Here is a 14,274-nt window from a genome sequence, read left to right as displayed (position 1 = left end):
AGCTAAATCGGACCCAAGGAACATTTTAAAGTTTTCCCATCACTGTCTAGACTGGTTAAAGACTAGGACATATTGAAAAACCCGCAGATATATTCCAAATTAAAAGCAAACTGCTAATGGACAAAAGTGTCTAGAGTTGACTAGCTGAACCTACTTATGTTGTGGTTTTGTGTGTTTTTTTTAAAGGGCTCTCATTAACAAAAAAGTAATATATGTTTGAACTTTAAAAAGCTCACCTGTAAATCCAAGTGTCATTAGACCATTAACTAGAAGGGAAAAAAAGAAGAGACTGATTAGAATTTCTTGGTTTTATTCCAGCATGATGAAAATTTGTGTAGTATTAGATCTAATACATAAGTAATCTTGACCACAGTTAATGATTCAACAGAACATTCCAAGTCGCTACATGCCCTAAGTACTGTCATAAGGGTTTATTTTGATTAGAAGTGGGAAGATTAACATTTGCTCAACATTTAGTAAAAAAGAATCACCTCTTGTCTGTCTTTTAATCTACACAAATCACACAGGCTTTTTAGGGAACTAAGTGAGTAACTTCATGCAGATGACTATGTTCTGCTCTCATTTACATCCTGTGCAATACCACTGAAGTCAACTAGATTGCACAGTGTGGGAGGTCCGAATATGGCTCAAATTGCATAGATGCAAATTCTATCTTAGTTAATATATGCCCAAACCCCAGTTCATTCAATGAGAATTGTTGTGCACCCACATCTAAGAAGAATTCAGCCCTTACTATGGAATAAACTTTTATTATGGTCAAGTACAAACTTCTATTGGATAAGAATTTATTAGAATTCTGCAGAACAGGAATGCAAGTATCAGGATGCTTTGATAGCGTAAGGATGTGAGCTTCAACTATACACCTAATAGTTGTATCTATTTTGTAAAAGCAGTACATATTTTTCAAGTCTGTCAATGTAATGGTAAATGTAGTGGATTCCCCACCAACTTTTTTAAATCTACATTTTCAAATGTGCTTTATCAGTTGCAGGCAACTGTGTTATGAGGTTAAGTAAACATTTTCTGGGAAGGATAAAACTACCCACTTCCAAGCAACCAAAGTTTTGATGTACAACCACAAGTTCACCCCTACAATTCCTGATTTCCTCTTGAAATCTTACATTACACTTCTTTATAAATTTCTATCAAGGATCTCCAAGTGTTTTGCAGTCATGAGTGAAGTATTCCTCACGTTACCATTGCGAGGTAAGTCAGAACTTAGCTTGCCATAAGAAAACAGGTAAAGGAGGTAAGAATTTATCCACATTTTACATGTGGGATAACCAGAGCAGAGAGAGGTTAAGTGACTTTCTCGGTGTCATATAGGAGGACTGTGGCAAAGCCAGCAATGGAACACAGCTCCTGGCTCTCAGTCTCATGTTCTAAACACAAGACCATCAGTCAAATGAAAAGGAACTTTAATAGCATTTTTGATCTCACCAAAAGGAAGTAATATGGGAAGTCTCACAAGATAGATTGTTTTTGTGCCTAATCTCAACCAAAAGAGTCTGAAAACGTTCGTGTAAGACCCCAAACCTCCAAACCTTTTGAAGTTCACCCTTTATTGACTTAGCAACATCATGTATGCCTCTCTTGACAAAGATTTAACTAGGAGACCATAACGGGACACGATTGACGATTTTCTTGTGATTCAACATCATGCCTTTTCTTTTAGGAAGGGCTGATTCCAGTATTCCACTTTACAAAACCCTACTAATTAATTGACTATTAAATTCATTTAGATAATATATATAGCTACAAGTAAAGTGTAGTTACAGTGTTGAAAGATCCTGTAGTATTTCACTAGTAAATGATCATGAAGATACATTCACAAACATTCTTAATTGAACCAATAGTTGAAAAAAGAGGTTAAGATTGAACACACCAACTGGCTGCTGGTTTAATCACAGATGCCACTAAGTTTTATTTTCTACATATATAAATAGAAGCTACAGTGGTTACCAGTAAGCAGGGCAGAAATTGGAGGCTAAGGGGTCAATCAGTTTGGAATTGGAGATGGGGCTAAAGCTACAGGACAGCGGGGGTGGGAAGTGGCAGCATAACCATCTCTGCTGATGGTTATAGCATCTCTTTGCATCAGGAGTCAGTATTGCACTGATCTGCAGCTCCAGTGCCCCCTTTAGCTACATCCTTTGTCTGTGTTCTGTGGCCCAGTCCTCTAGTCAAGATGATTCTCCAGTCTCATTCCCTCCTGAGATATCAAAAGTCCAACTTCACAAGCTCCAATCAGCCATCAACAAAAACGGCCTTCTGCTCCTCCCTTGGGCTATGTTAAGATCCCCTCACTTCTTTCACAGTCCTCCCTCAGGACTTTCCTTACAAGAGCTTCTCTTGCTCCCTGCAGAAGAATCCTGACTCCTCTATAATCTCCCCCTCAACTGAGCTCCCTTAGATTCCTTATAAGGCCCAGGTACCTAATGGATTATCACCTAGTTCCACCCCTCTGGCCAGGAGGCAATCAGTCAATCACCCCACAGTTTCAGAACACGCCTCTAATTGAGGATTTTTTTCCCCTTCTCTAGCAAATCATGGGAGAAACCTGATCACAGGCAGGTTTGGAGATGCTGAGGTGTTGTAAAAAAATGACAGGGGAGGGAGACAGGAGAAAGTAAAAAGCAATAAGGAAACAAGTGTTCTTTTATTACCACACATTTAAAAATCATCTGCATCAAGGCTTTGTTTTCACTGCCAAAAAAAGGGTGTGTTTTTACTGTGGGATGAGTGATGTGCATCCTACTGTAAAACCCTAGTGGAGACAAGGCACTGTCGTTTTTACAATGATGTAGGTGAGATCAACACTAGATCCCACCTCCCTACCCCATGATTGATCTTGCCTATTTACCTCATAGTAAAACTACTAGAGTGCCTTATCTTTACTAGGATTTTACAGCAGGGCAGCTAATGCACATGGTAAAAACACGTCTTTCTGGCAGGGAAGCCATACCCCCAGAATGAGCTCCGATTCTCAGAGCTGCACCGTGGACTTTTATTGCACACACTGCACTCTGATCTTGTACACAGAATTCCTACTGATGTCAACATGAGTTTTACACTGGGATCTAGGGCAATATAGAAAGTAACAGTGTGGATTCACAAGTGGAGAATTTTTGCGCTATAATCGTGAAAGTGAGGCTATAATCACTGGGTCCTGGTGACATTGACAAATTGCTCATGGTTCATTCTTACAATTTATGCTATCACTAGAACTCCTTCATGGGAGTGTGGTTTTATTAAGTACTGGCTTTTTTTCCCCACAGTATTATTTATATAGTACTTCAATTGCCACATACATTTAAAATAGCATTTGGACGCTCTAATGTCAATACCTACTAAAGGTGCCCCAAAACACTTTTCAATAATGACCTTCATACCTTTTGAAAGTTCATAACAGAGAATGTTATTCTGATATTTCCCTCTTGCCTAAATATTTCTTCAGGAAGCTGCAATTTCTGTCAAGACTCAATGATTTTAGAGAATTACATATTTCCCAAAGGATGTGTGAAGTACCTCTTGTTTTATCTGGCTTGCGTATGCAGTGCTTTCCTCAATAATGGTAGCATTGGAATACCCTGTATAGTGTGTCCTGTGGTGTATCAACACTAGTCTTTGCCACTCCAAAAAATTACTTTCTCTTCAATCCCATTTCTCATTAACTGATGGACAGAAGCAATTTTATTTCCCTATTCTTCTGTTATCACAGAAGTTTTACTATATTGCTATAACTTCTTATATTTATTCCACTTTAATTCCCAAAAGATTCCAAAGCATTTGACAAGCACTGATACCAACATATTCTACACACAAGTGAACTTTAGAAACCAATGAGATCCCTTTATTCTAATGCAGCTACATCTGGACTGAAACCTAGCAATGTAATATTGCACAATAGAACTAGTATAGGACTAGAGGTGAAGAATAGAGGTGTAAATGACTCCTACTAAATCACCATCTGACACTTCCCAAAGAACCCATAACTTCCCTGGTGCCGTCCTATCCAAGTACTGGCCTGGCACCACGTAGTTTGTAAGAACAAGCAGGATTACAATTTCAAGTGACGTGGCTACAGGCCAAGAGTTATTTCTGATTTGTAAGACAGAAGCTATGATACAGTGTTACAAAATTCTGTTGCTTCCCCTCTATAATATATATAATATACCATTATCCACATATTATCTTAATGCTAAATGCTAAGACTGGCCTTACATTAACAAGTAGGTATGCAGCATGCCGTATATTTAAATTTTTGTAAGTAATTAAACATTAAATTGATCTCTTGAGCATTTAGTGTTCAATATACAAAATTTAGTTATCTATCCTCTTACTTAAAAGTACATAGATTCTTAGATTTCAAGGCCAGCAGGGACACCAGATCATCTAGTCTGACCTCCTGTAGAACACAGGTCATAGAACTTCCCCAAAATAATTCTTAGAATGTATCCTTTAGAAAAACATCCAATCTGGATTTTAAAATGGTCAGTGATGGAGAATGCATCACAACTCTTGATAAGTTGTTCCACTGGTTAATTACTCTGACCTTTAAAAATGTACACCTCGTTTCATGAATTTTTCCAACTTCAACTTCCAGCCATTGGACCAGCTTATACCTTTCTCTGCTAGACTGAAGATCCTATATTAAATATTTGTTCCCCATATAAGTACTTATAGACTGTAATCAAGTCACCCCTTAACATTCTCTTTGTTAAGCAAAATAGATTGAGCTTCTTGAGTCCATCACTCAAATCTAATCTTTTAATCAATCTGGTGGCTCTTCTCTGAACCCTCTCCAATTTATCAACATCCTTCTTGAGTTGTGGATCCCAGAGCTAAACACAGTATTCCAGCAGCAGTAAGACTACTGCCAAATACAGAGGTAAAATAACCTCTCTACTCATGCTTGAGAGTCCCCCATTTATGCATCCAGGAATCACATTAGTCCTTTGGGGTCACAACATCACACTAGGAGCTCATGTTCAGCTGATTGTCCACCAGGACCCCCAAATCTTTTTCAGAGCCACTGCTTCCCAGGACAGCATCACCCAACTTGTAAATATGGTCTACATTCTTTGTTCCCAGATGTATACATTTACATTTAGTCACATTAAAAAGCATATTGTTTGCTTGGGTCAAGCTTACCAAGCAATCCAGATCACTCTGTATCAGTGATCTGTCCTCTTCATTATTTACCACTCTCCTAATTTTTGTGTCATCTGCAAACTTTATCAGTGATGATTTTGTTTTCTTCCAGGTCATTAATAAATATGTTAAATAATTTAAGGTTCTGGAAACACACCCATTAGATATGATTCCGTATTTACATGAGACCTATCAGTTAGCCAGCTTTTAATCCATTTAATGTGTGTGTAACAGGCTTCACGACCCACACCTCTTCCTGGAGCCCACTTGCCCTCCCCAATAAGGCTCAGAGAGGTTTCAGCGTTGTGCGACACCTGTGTCTTTATTTACTTAACTTCGTCCCACCAGCAGTGTCCATCTATGTACAAGCTTTACAGGATTATTCTCCTCCTTTACAGGCAGAGGCAGCCTTCAGCTAGGAGGCCTCCTGTTCCCTCCCTGACTGACTTCTCCCTGGCTGCCCTCTGCCTGCTGGTGCTCTCCCAGCCTTTATAGCCCTTGGCTTGTCAGGCCAGCAGGTGTTGCTAATCCTCAGGCCAGCATCAGGCCCTTTCCATCAGCCCCAATCTGTTTCCGCTGATTCGAACTGACTGGGCAGAGGCTAATTAGGTGCTCTGCCAGAGCACCCTGCTACATACCTCCCCCCTTAATCTGATGCTGGGCCTGATCTTGCTCGGCCCTGCTTTTCTCGGCCTGGGGTTTTACTCTGGGGGTGGCCTCCCTGCCCATCTAGGTGGTCCCCGGGCTCAACCCTGTGGGGTTTTGGCATGCCCCATCCACCCAAAGGTGCATTGGGCAGGGGGTGGGCCACCCCACAAGTCCACCTCCACCCAAAGGTCATCACACCAGTCCCAACCTTGGGCAGGTCACCCGGACGCTCTTTTTCCTTCCCTGGTGGGGGAGACGGATTGGCGCCAACTGCGCTGAGGCTGCCCTGAGTCTCCAGTTTGGGGTCTCTGCCAACTGGAGTTTGGGCCTCCCTCCTTGGGTTTCTATTTTCTGAGCTTTCTTAGCTTCTCTTCCTCTATCATGGGGATTCCCTCCCCTGGATGGTCCCCTCCCAGGACCTCCGTTCCCTCATCAGTCACTCCCATAGGGTCTCTATCTTGGCTGTGTTGTCTAGGGTTCGTATCTTTTTTCCTCCTTGAGGTTGTGGGGATTCTCCTTTCTGAGGGTCCACCCTCCTAGGGGCCTTGTCTCCTCCCTCCAGGTTCCTCCCTCTCACTCTCTGTTGGTCTTCTCCCCATGCCCTCTTTCCCTTTTGGAGCAGGGTTACAATCTACCCCCAGGACCACGGAGTAGGGCAACCCCTCCATTACCCCTACCAGCTTCCAGGCAAACCTACCCTGCACCTTCAGGGGTACCTGGGCCACGGGACAATACTCCCCATCTCTGCGGATGCATTCCACCAGCATCCTTTCTCCAGGGATAAGCCAATGCGGCTTTATCAACCGCCGCTGTCTGAGGGAGCGGGCTGAGGTTGTATCTACTAGACCCCTCTGGGGCTTTCTCCCTACCCGCACGGGGATGGTGGCTATTCCATGCCTCTTCTTCCTCCCCCCAACCTTTGTCCAACCACAGAATTCAGCAGCCCCACATTCCATCACTGGGCAGTCACAGCTCTTATGCCCCGGCTGTCCACAGTGCCAGCATACAAGCTGTCCCTGGCGGCTAGGGGTTCCCTTGTGCTCCTCCCGTCACTTGTCTACCGACTTCCCAGTGGGATGCTCACAGGATTTCTTGCCTCCCTCTGTGTCTTGCAGGGTCCAATGCTCCCTCGGGGGGAAGTCTGCCTCTGCATATTCCTCTGTCCTTTTGACCGCGGCTTCCACGGTGGCAGGCTGATGTCGCCGCACCCAGACCCGCATGCTATCTGCACTGCACAAATTGTTTGAGGATCACCTGATCCATGATCTGCCCCACTGTTTGGTCATTGGGCCTCAAACACCGTGTTGCCCAGTCCATCAATTTCTAGGCAAAGGCCCAGGGCCGCATGTCCCCGGCCCACTGTGCTGCCCAAAACTTTTGCCGGTATTTCCAATGAAAACCCCAGGTGGTCCAAGATGGCTGCCTTCACAGCATCATAGTCTCTAAACTGGGCATCCGTCAGGGCCATATACACTGCTTGTGCCTCCCCAGCAAGATATGGGGCTAGCCGAAGGGACCAGGTTACCCTGTCCCATCCTGTGCCCAGGGCCACCCGCTCAAAGGTACCCAAAAAGGCATTAGGGTAATCCGCCGGGGCCACGTTACAGAGGCTGAGGCCCAGGGGGTGGGTGCCATCTCCCACCATGGCGGGTGCCATCTCCCGCCGCAGGACTCTCCAGTTTCTGCAGGAGCTGCTGCTGCACCATTGCCTGTTCTTTAATAAAGTCCTGCAAAGCCCACTGTTGCTTGGCCTGCCAAGTCAGTAAAGCTTGCCTCTCTAGCTGGTGGAATTGCTGAAAGGCCTGCAGTGTCTTCTGCATCTCCCCGTGTTGCTCCGTGAGCAACTGCAGAGTGCCCTCCATCTCCAGGTCACCAAACTGTGTCTCTGGCAAAGGATCCCAGACAAGCCCCCACGTGTAACAGGCTTCACGACCCGCCCCTCTTCCTGGAGCCCACTTGCCCTCCCCAATAAGGCTCAGAGAGGCTTCAGGGTTGTGCAACACCCATGTCTTTATTTACTTAACTTCGTCCCACCAGCAGTGTCCATCTATGTACAAGCTTTACAGGATTATTCTCCTCCTTTACAGGCAGAAGGAGAGGCAGCCTTCAGCTAGGAGGCCTCCCGTTCCCTCCCTGACTTACTTCTCCCTAGCTGCCCCCTTCCTGCTGGCGCCCTCCCAACCTTTATAGGCCTTGGCTTGTCAGGCCTATAAAGCATCAGGCCTCTTCCATCAGCTCCAATTTGTTTCCCCTGATTGGAGCTGATTGGGCAGGGGCTAATTAGGTGTTTTTGCACCAGCCCCCTGCTACAGTGTGCCATATTAATTTTATAGAGACAAGTAAGCGAAATAATAACTTGTATTGGAACAACTTCTGTTAATGAAATAGGTCTTGGAAAGGTACTCAGAGTGTCACAACTAAATACAAGGTGGAACAGATTGTTTAGCATAAGTAGTCAACACATATTCTCAGAGACCATTCAAGGTGAAGTGGCCCATTAACACTTTCCAATCATAGGACATGAAAAAATAAATTAGTGGGTTACAGGTTGTTGTAATAAGCCCTCAATCCACTTTATTAAGACCATGATTTTTAGTGTCTAGCAAAGTTATGAATTTAAGTTCCTAGGCTCGTCTTTTGAAGGTGTTGTGCAGGTTGCCTTTGAGGACAAGGACTGAGAGGTCAGATATGAAGTGACGGTTTTGTGAAAAGTGTTTGCCCATCGATGATGGGGTGTTTCTGTCTTTTGTCATTTTTCCTGAGAGTTAATTCAAGAGTATGGGGATAGTCTGGTTTCACCCACATAGTTGTTATTGGAGCACTTAGTGAACTGGACAAGGTATGCCACATGTATAGGACCCATGGATCTTGAAAGGTGTGTTATGGGGGGTATTGATCATCATAGTGTGTTGTGCAGATATGTCAGCTGGTTTTGCATCTGTTGTTCTGGCAGGGTCTGGTGCCAATTTGAATTGAAGTGGGGGTTGAGGAAAGATTTCTTTCAGGATGTGGTCCTGGGATGTGGTCCTGGGACAACAATACTGCAACCAACAATATTAATTGTATAGGTTTTTTAACCTACCTGGTTTAAAGGGGGAGTGAAGGCAACTATACAAAAAGTTAAAAACAATAACAAATAGAAGAAAGGAGAAATTAATAGTTGTAAATATAAATCAGAAGATGTAGAAAATTGATAAGGGAAACAAAGGGACAGAAGGAGAAGTCTAAGGCCAGCAGAGTTAAGGACTATAAGAATGAGTTTTTATAGTATATTAAGCAGATAAAGAATCCTGTCTATGGTATTGGTCCATTACCAATTGGAAATGGTAGAATTATCAATCATCAGCTAAACCTCAATACAAGGATGATGTCTGCCAGGGGGAAAAGTCACTGATCAGACTTAAGATGGCTGAGGAATCTAATTCATGCTTTACAGGTTTTTCCACATATGTGACAGGTTCATCTATAATAATGCAGAAAAGGCAGAAGTGTTCAATAAATACTTTTGTTCTGCATTGGGGAAAATATAGATGATGTAGTCATATAATATAACACTATTTTCATTCCACTAGTATCTCCAGAAGATATTAAACACCAACTACTAAAGTTAGAATTTTTTAAATCAGCAGGTCTGAATAACTTGCACCCCAGAGTTTTAAAGGACCTGGCTGAGGACCCCACTGGACCATTAATGTTGATGTTCAATAAGTCTGGGAACACTGGGAGACTGGAAGAAAGCTAACGTTGAGCCAATAGGTAAAAAGGATAAAGGGGATGATCCAGGTAATAATAAGTCTGTTAGTCTGACATTGATCCTGAGAAAGATAATGGTGCGGCTGATATGGGACTTAATTAATAAAGAATTAAAGGGGGGTAATATAATTAATGCCAAACAACATGGGTTTATGGAAAATAGATCCTGTCAAACTAATTTGATATCTTTTTATGTTGGATTACAAGTTTGGCTGATAAAGGTAATAGTGCTGATGTAATATTCTTAGACTTCTGTAAGGTGTCTGAGTTAGTACTGCTCAACATTTTTATTAAAAAATTAGAAGAATATAAAATTTTTTAAAAAGGGGATTTTTGAAAGCAGCAGCTCCTCAGCGGATGTAAATTGTCATGGTCCAATTGGCTTCAACTGAATTATGATAATTTTCACCAGCTGAGGATTTGCCCTGGTGCATCTTGGCTTAACTTGTAAATGAATCATATATGATGGGAAAATGCAAACACCCAGATATTGAACAAAATTCACCCTGCAGCCTTCTGTACCAGGGGCTGTGCCCAGAGAGAATCATCCCAAGAGGAAAGACAGCAGTGTTTATACCTCTGCCCTCAGTGAGAGTTCTGCCAAGGAAAACAAGCTTTATATCATGACTGGACTCCACAGACACCCGACAGGCAGTGGCTATCCGGTGGATGCCTGAATTAATGCATTTCCTGGGAGCCCTGGGAACATCTCCTCCCCAGGCACCACAGCCCACTTTCTGAGCTGCACTGGATGTCATAAGGCCAGCCCTCCCTCCAGTACAACCTGGGTTTCAGGCACTTTGTACCACTTGAATGCCCTTTCTGACCTATTTCTCACCATCCCAGGCTGTGGCCTGGGTTACACCAGCAGCTGAACATAGCCAGTGATTTTACAATGCTTTTCCGAGCCTAATTTTCATTTACCAACAACATTAAGATGTTAAGCTGTAAACGGAGATGCGGCACCTGAAAAGACTGAATCGTAATTTAGCAAAACTCTGCGAAATGGATTAGGCCTACAACCATAAACCTGCAAGATGATAGAGAGAAAACTGGAACAGGCTCATGGAAGCGAAAATTGATGACTGACATTTCTAACACGAGCTCCCATTCAGACAGCCGAGACACAGCTCACTAAAGAGAGTGACCGTTAGGGCTACTCATGAGCACCGTCATTACAAACGGATGTCACTGAGGAGCCAGGGAAAAATAGCTTGGCCCTCATGTTAAAGAACATCTAACGAGAAGGAATAAGCAGTGAAAGGTAGAGGGGGTGGGGGAATAGACAGTAAAACAATCGAGCTTCTGTCTCTCTCACAAATACTTCCTATTTATTTTAAGGGAGCCGTGGCTTAGTGTTGAGCAGAGTGGCTCAGGTGATCCTAGAGTAAAGCCCTTCTTCGCCTTCCCAAAGGAGTTCAAAAGTTGTACATTGTGATCTAGTTTTTCCAACCATGTCATTACACAGCAATAGCTAGACTGGTCTTCAAAGCATCTGCTTGCGTCTCAGCTGTACTAGAAAGTGTGTTTGGAACAGCTAGAGGAAAAAAATCTTTCCTAGGCTACTAACAACTGTGTCCTCATGTACTCACTCACAGCTGAGAATTTCAACAGTTTGCTCACGTCTAGGTGCCTGGTTCTAGTCAGGTCAGTAGTAACCAATATTTCATCACTGATCAGCTGTTTGATAGCCTATGTGGGGTCAGTACTGTTCCTACCACACATGTGTTCGCAATCACATCACAGAAACATTAGCAACTGGCATCATCTGCACCATCAGCAGAGAACAGACCATGAAGGCTAAGTTACCATCTGTAGATCTCTCCAGGTTAGGAGTGGGGCAGCACTGCCACGCTTGTCCTGCTGCCGTCTACGTTGTACCTGTTCTGCGCCCATACAGAGAACTTCAGCTTTCACAGCTGTCATTCTCACAGAATTCATTTAATTTTTTACTTTAATTAGATTAATTTGAAAATCCAGTTCTTGCTCACCTTAGAGAATAAAGTGCTTTTTAAAATAACTTTTTGTAACATAGATCAAGCTCAGCGTGAGACAGCTCAGTACAACAGCCATGGTGTTCAAAAGTCACTATGATTAAGGGTGTCCAAATTAAGAACTGTTTAAAGGGCCCTGATTTTCAGAAAAAGCTGAGCACACACCCTTTGAAAATCAGACCCAAACTGTCCGAAGTTGGGCACCCAAAAACCGAGACACCCAAAAATCACTAGTCACTTTGGAAAATCTTGATCAGGGAGATTGTGACTTTAGCTTAGTAGGGAGAGAAAATGAATGATCTCACAAGCATGCAACCTGAAGGGTCTGAAGCAATGAGAAACCTGCCATAGGTCATTAAAAATGAATTAAACTCACCCTTCCTGCAATCAGAACTCTCACCTAAAAGTCCAGGCAACATAGGAAAGCCCACATGCAGGTAGCTTGCTGGAGCTTAAATAGAAGCTACCGTCTTCTCAAGTCTTCATAAGAATTCAGAATTTCCTTTACTGGAAAAACCCCAGTGTTTGTACTAAAACAATTTGGTCTGGGCATTCATGTTTACAGTGTAACAATATCAAAAGTCATTGCTCTCAATGTCTAACTAAGTGCTCTTACTTCTGCCTAAACTTTAAATTGTTTTGCATGAAAAGTGAACCAGTTTTCCTGAAAAATTTGGGAAACTGGCCCAAATTTGAAGGTTCATAATGAAACCCAAAGCCAAGCTAGTTTCACCTGGCTTCAGTTTCTGTTACAAAAGCTTTGCACTACAGTAATTCCTAGTAGCAGGACTAGAATTTCACTAATACCTGAGCTTACTTCCCTTGGATGTGTTCTTGCATTATATTCCAATACAATGATTGATGACTGTAGTAGGCACAGGCATACAGTGAGTGTAACACTCAGAAGTAATATTCAGTATGAGTATGGGTGGGGGGAGGGAGATTGGTGTAAAGTGTCCATTTTATACACAACTGGTTGGAATGCCAGGGCTGTATTTCCATCATCTTTCTCTGCTGAAAGGTTGGCCGCACATTGCACTGGTGAGCAGAGCAAGGTCCTAGCATGGGTTTCGGTGTTAGGCAAACATGTCAGCAGGGGGTTGCACAAGCCGTGTTACGGTATTCTTACAACAGTTACAATCAAATGTTTCTGTTTGAAACGTCACCCTGGTCTGTCTAGCACCAATTTCCTCACAGGCCTTTGGAGAGTGGACAACTCTGTGGAAGAGTGAGTGGTGTCTTAGCATTAGAGCTGGGACTCAAAAAGCCAAAGATTTGATTGAAAATTGAATTTTCCATCACAGAAGCAACTAAAAATGACACTAATGGTTCAGTTGATTGTTATGATTAGCAGCACCTAAAAGGAGCACCATAGAGGAGTAGGGCACTTTACAAAAACATATGAGGTCACAAGGCCTGATGGTAGCTTCAACTTTGGGCCCAATACATCACTAGCCTGCAAATTATTTACAAGAGTGCAAAGTCCCCACCCTGAAGAATTTACACTCTGAGGCCTCAATCCTGGAAGTTGTTCTGAGGAAGCAGAAACCATTGCATGCATGGTGCAACACTCGACGTCTAGGGGGGTTCACGGTGTGAATATCATTGAAGGATTTGAGTCTAAATTAAGATGAAAGCAACAGAGGTAAGGGGGAGGGGGGCAAAGGTACCCAGTGGGCCATTTACCTGCCTATATGCCTGACATTTGTGCATACATTTGGTATTTGCACCGAAAAATAGGTAGGTACAAGTGAATGTGTGCCACTGCATCCATCTCAGCTTTGAAAAACTGGGCCTGTACTACGTTCCTGTCAGCTAAATAAGGTAAGAAAATATATCTGGTGCATGGATGTGGAGGTGGAGAGGTGGTTATGAGGCAGCCTACCCTCAAAGAGAAAATTAATATGAAACATCCTTATTTTTGACATGTATAAAGGTTACAGTACTGGGAGGAAAAATGACATTATCAGAACAAAAAGGTTGCCTCCCACCTCCAATAATTTTAATAACCCAAATTATAAGTGCCAGTGCATGGTTCAGAAAGTCATCTTTTGTTCTCATTGGTACTAATTGTCCATTATATGTTCTTTATGAGAGGAGCAGGCTATTGAAAAATAGAAAAGAGAGAGAGAGAGAACAATCATAATGTACTGTGAAAGCAGCAAAGGAAATGAGGCAAATAAAGCTCAGAGATCTGGGCAATGGAAGGAACACAACACAAAGGAAGGAAGTAGGAAACAAACAAGCCATAATAAATATAGCGCATGAAAGAAATATCGCAGGCACAATTTAAAATAGTTTCGGATGGGTGGGGGGGAATCCTATATCAGAGAGGGAAGAGGGACAAAAGGGAAAAGATTAAATAAATCTATACGGGCAGGTATAGTGATCGTGTGCCCTAGAAGAGGTCCCCTCACCCCTGCTGTACACTGCCCCTACTACTACAACACTGCATCCAAGCTAGACAGCAGCTTTGGTTCTGGGGGGTTACTCCCAGCACAGGTTCAGAGGCTGCTCAGAGGAGCACTCACAGCTGGGAGGTAATGAGAAGTATGTAAGCTGACTCTCCTTAGGGTCAGCACTTTAAAGAGGGATCAAGTATTTCCCACAGTGAGTGGTTTGTGCGCACTAGAAGTGGGAGTTTGGAGGGAACTGGGCCATATCCCCAATCTGCTTTGTATTTTTCTAATAATAATAATAATAA

At 43.0% G+C, this 14,274-nt stretch overlaps 1 protein-coding gene across 4 annotated transcripts in view; it reads right to left on the bottom strand.

Annotated features, from left to right (window-relative positions):
• The window catches only part of RAMP3 (receptor activity modifying protein 3), a 52,527-nt gene that overhangs the window by 13,626 nt on the left and 24,627 nt on the right, over nucleotides 1-14,274 (bottom strand). For 3 of the 4 annotated variants that reach the window (XM_034761294.1, XM_034761293.1, XM_034761296.1), the window contains one exon: nucleotides 237-266. The exons of the other annotated variant lie outside the window; for it this stretch is intronic. In XM_034761294.1, the coding sequence (XP_034617185.1) occupies nucleotides 237-266 (30 nt within the window). The remainder of the gene's footprint in view (nucleotides 1-236; nucleotides 267-14,274) is intronic. 4 annotated transcript variants of the gene reach the window in all.

Source organism: Trachemys scripta, chromosome 2, assembly GCF_013100865.1.
Source record: "Trachemys scripta elegans isolate TJP31775 chromosome 2, CAS_Tse_1.0, whole genome shotgun sequence".
Taxonomy (NCBI): Eukaryota; Metazoa; Chordata; order Testudines; family Emydidae; genus Trachemys; species Trachemys scripta.
This window is presented reverse-complemented; position numbering and strand designations above follow the sequence as displayed.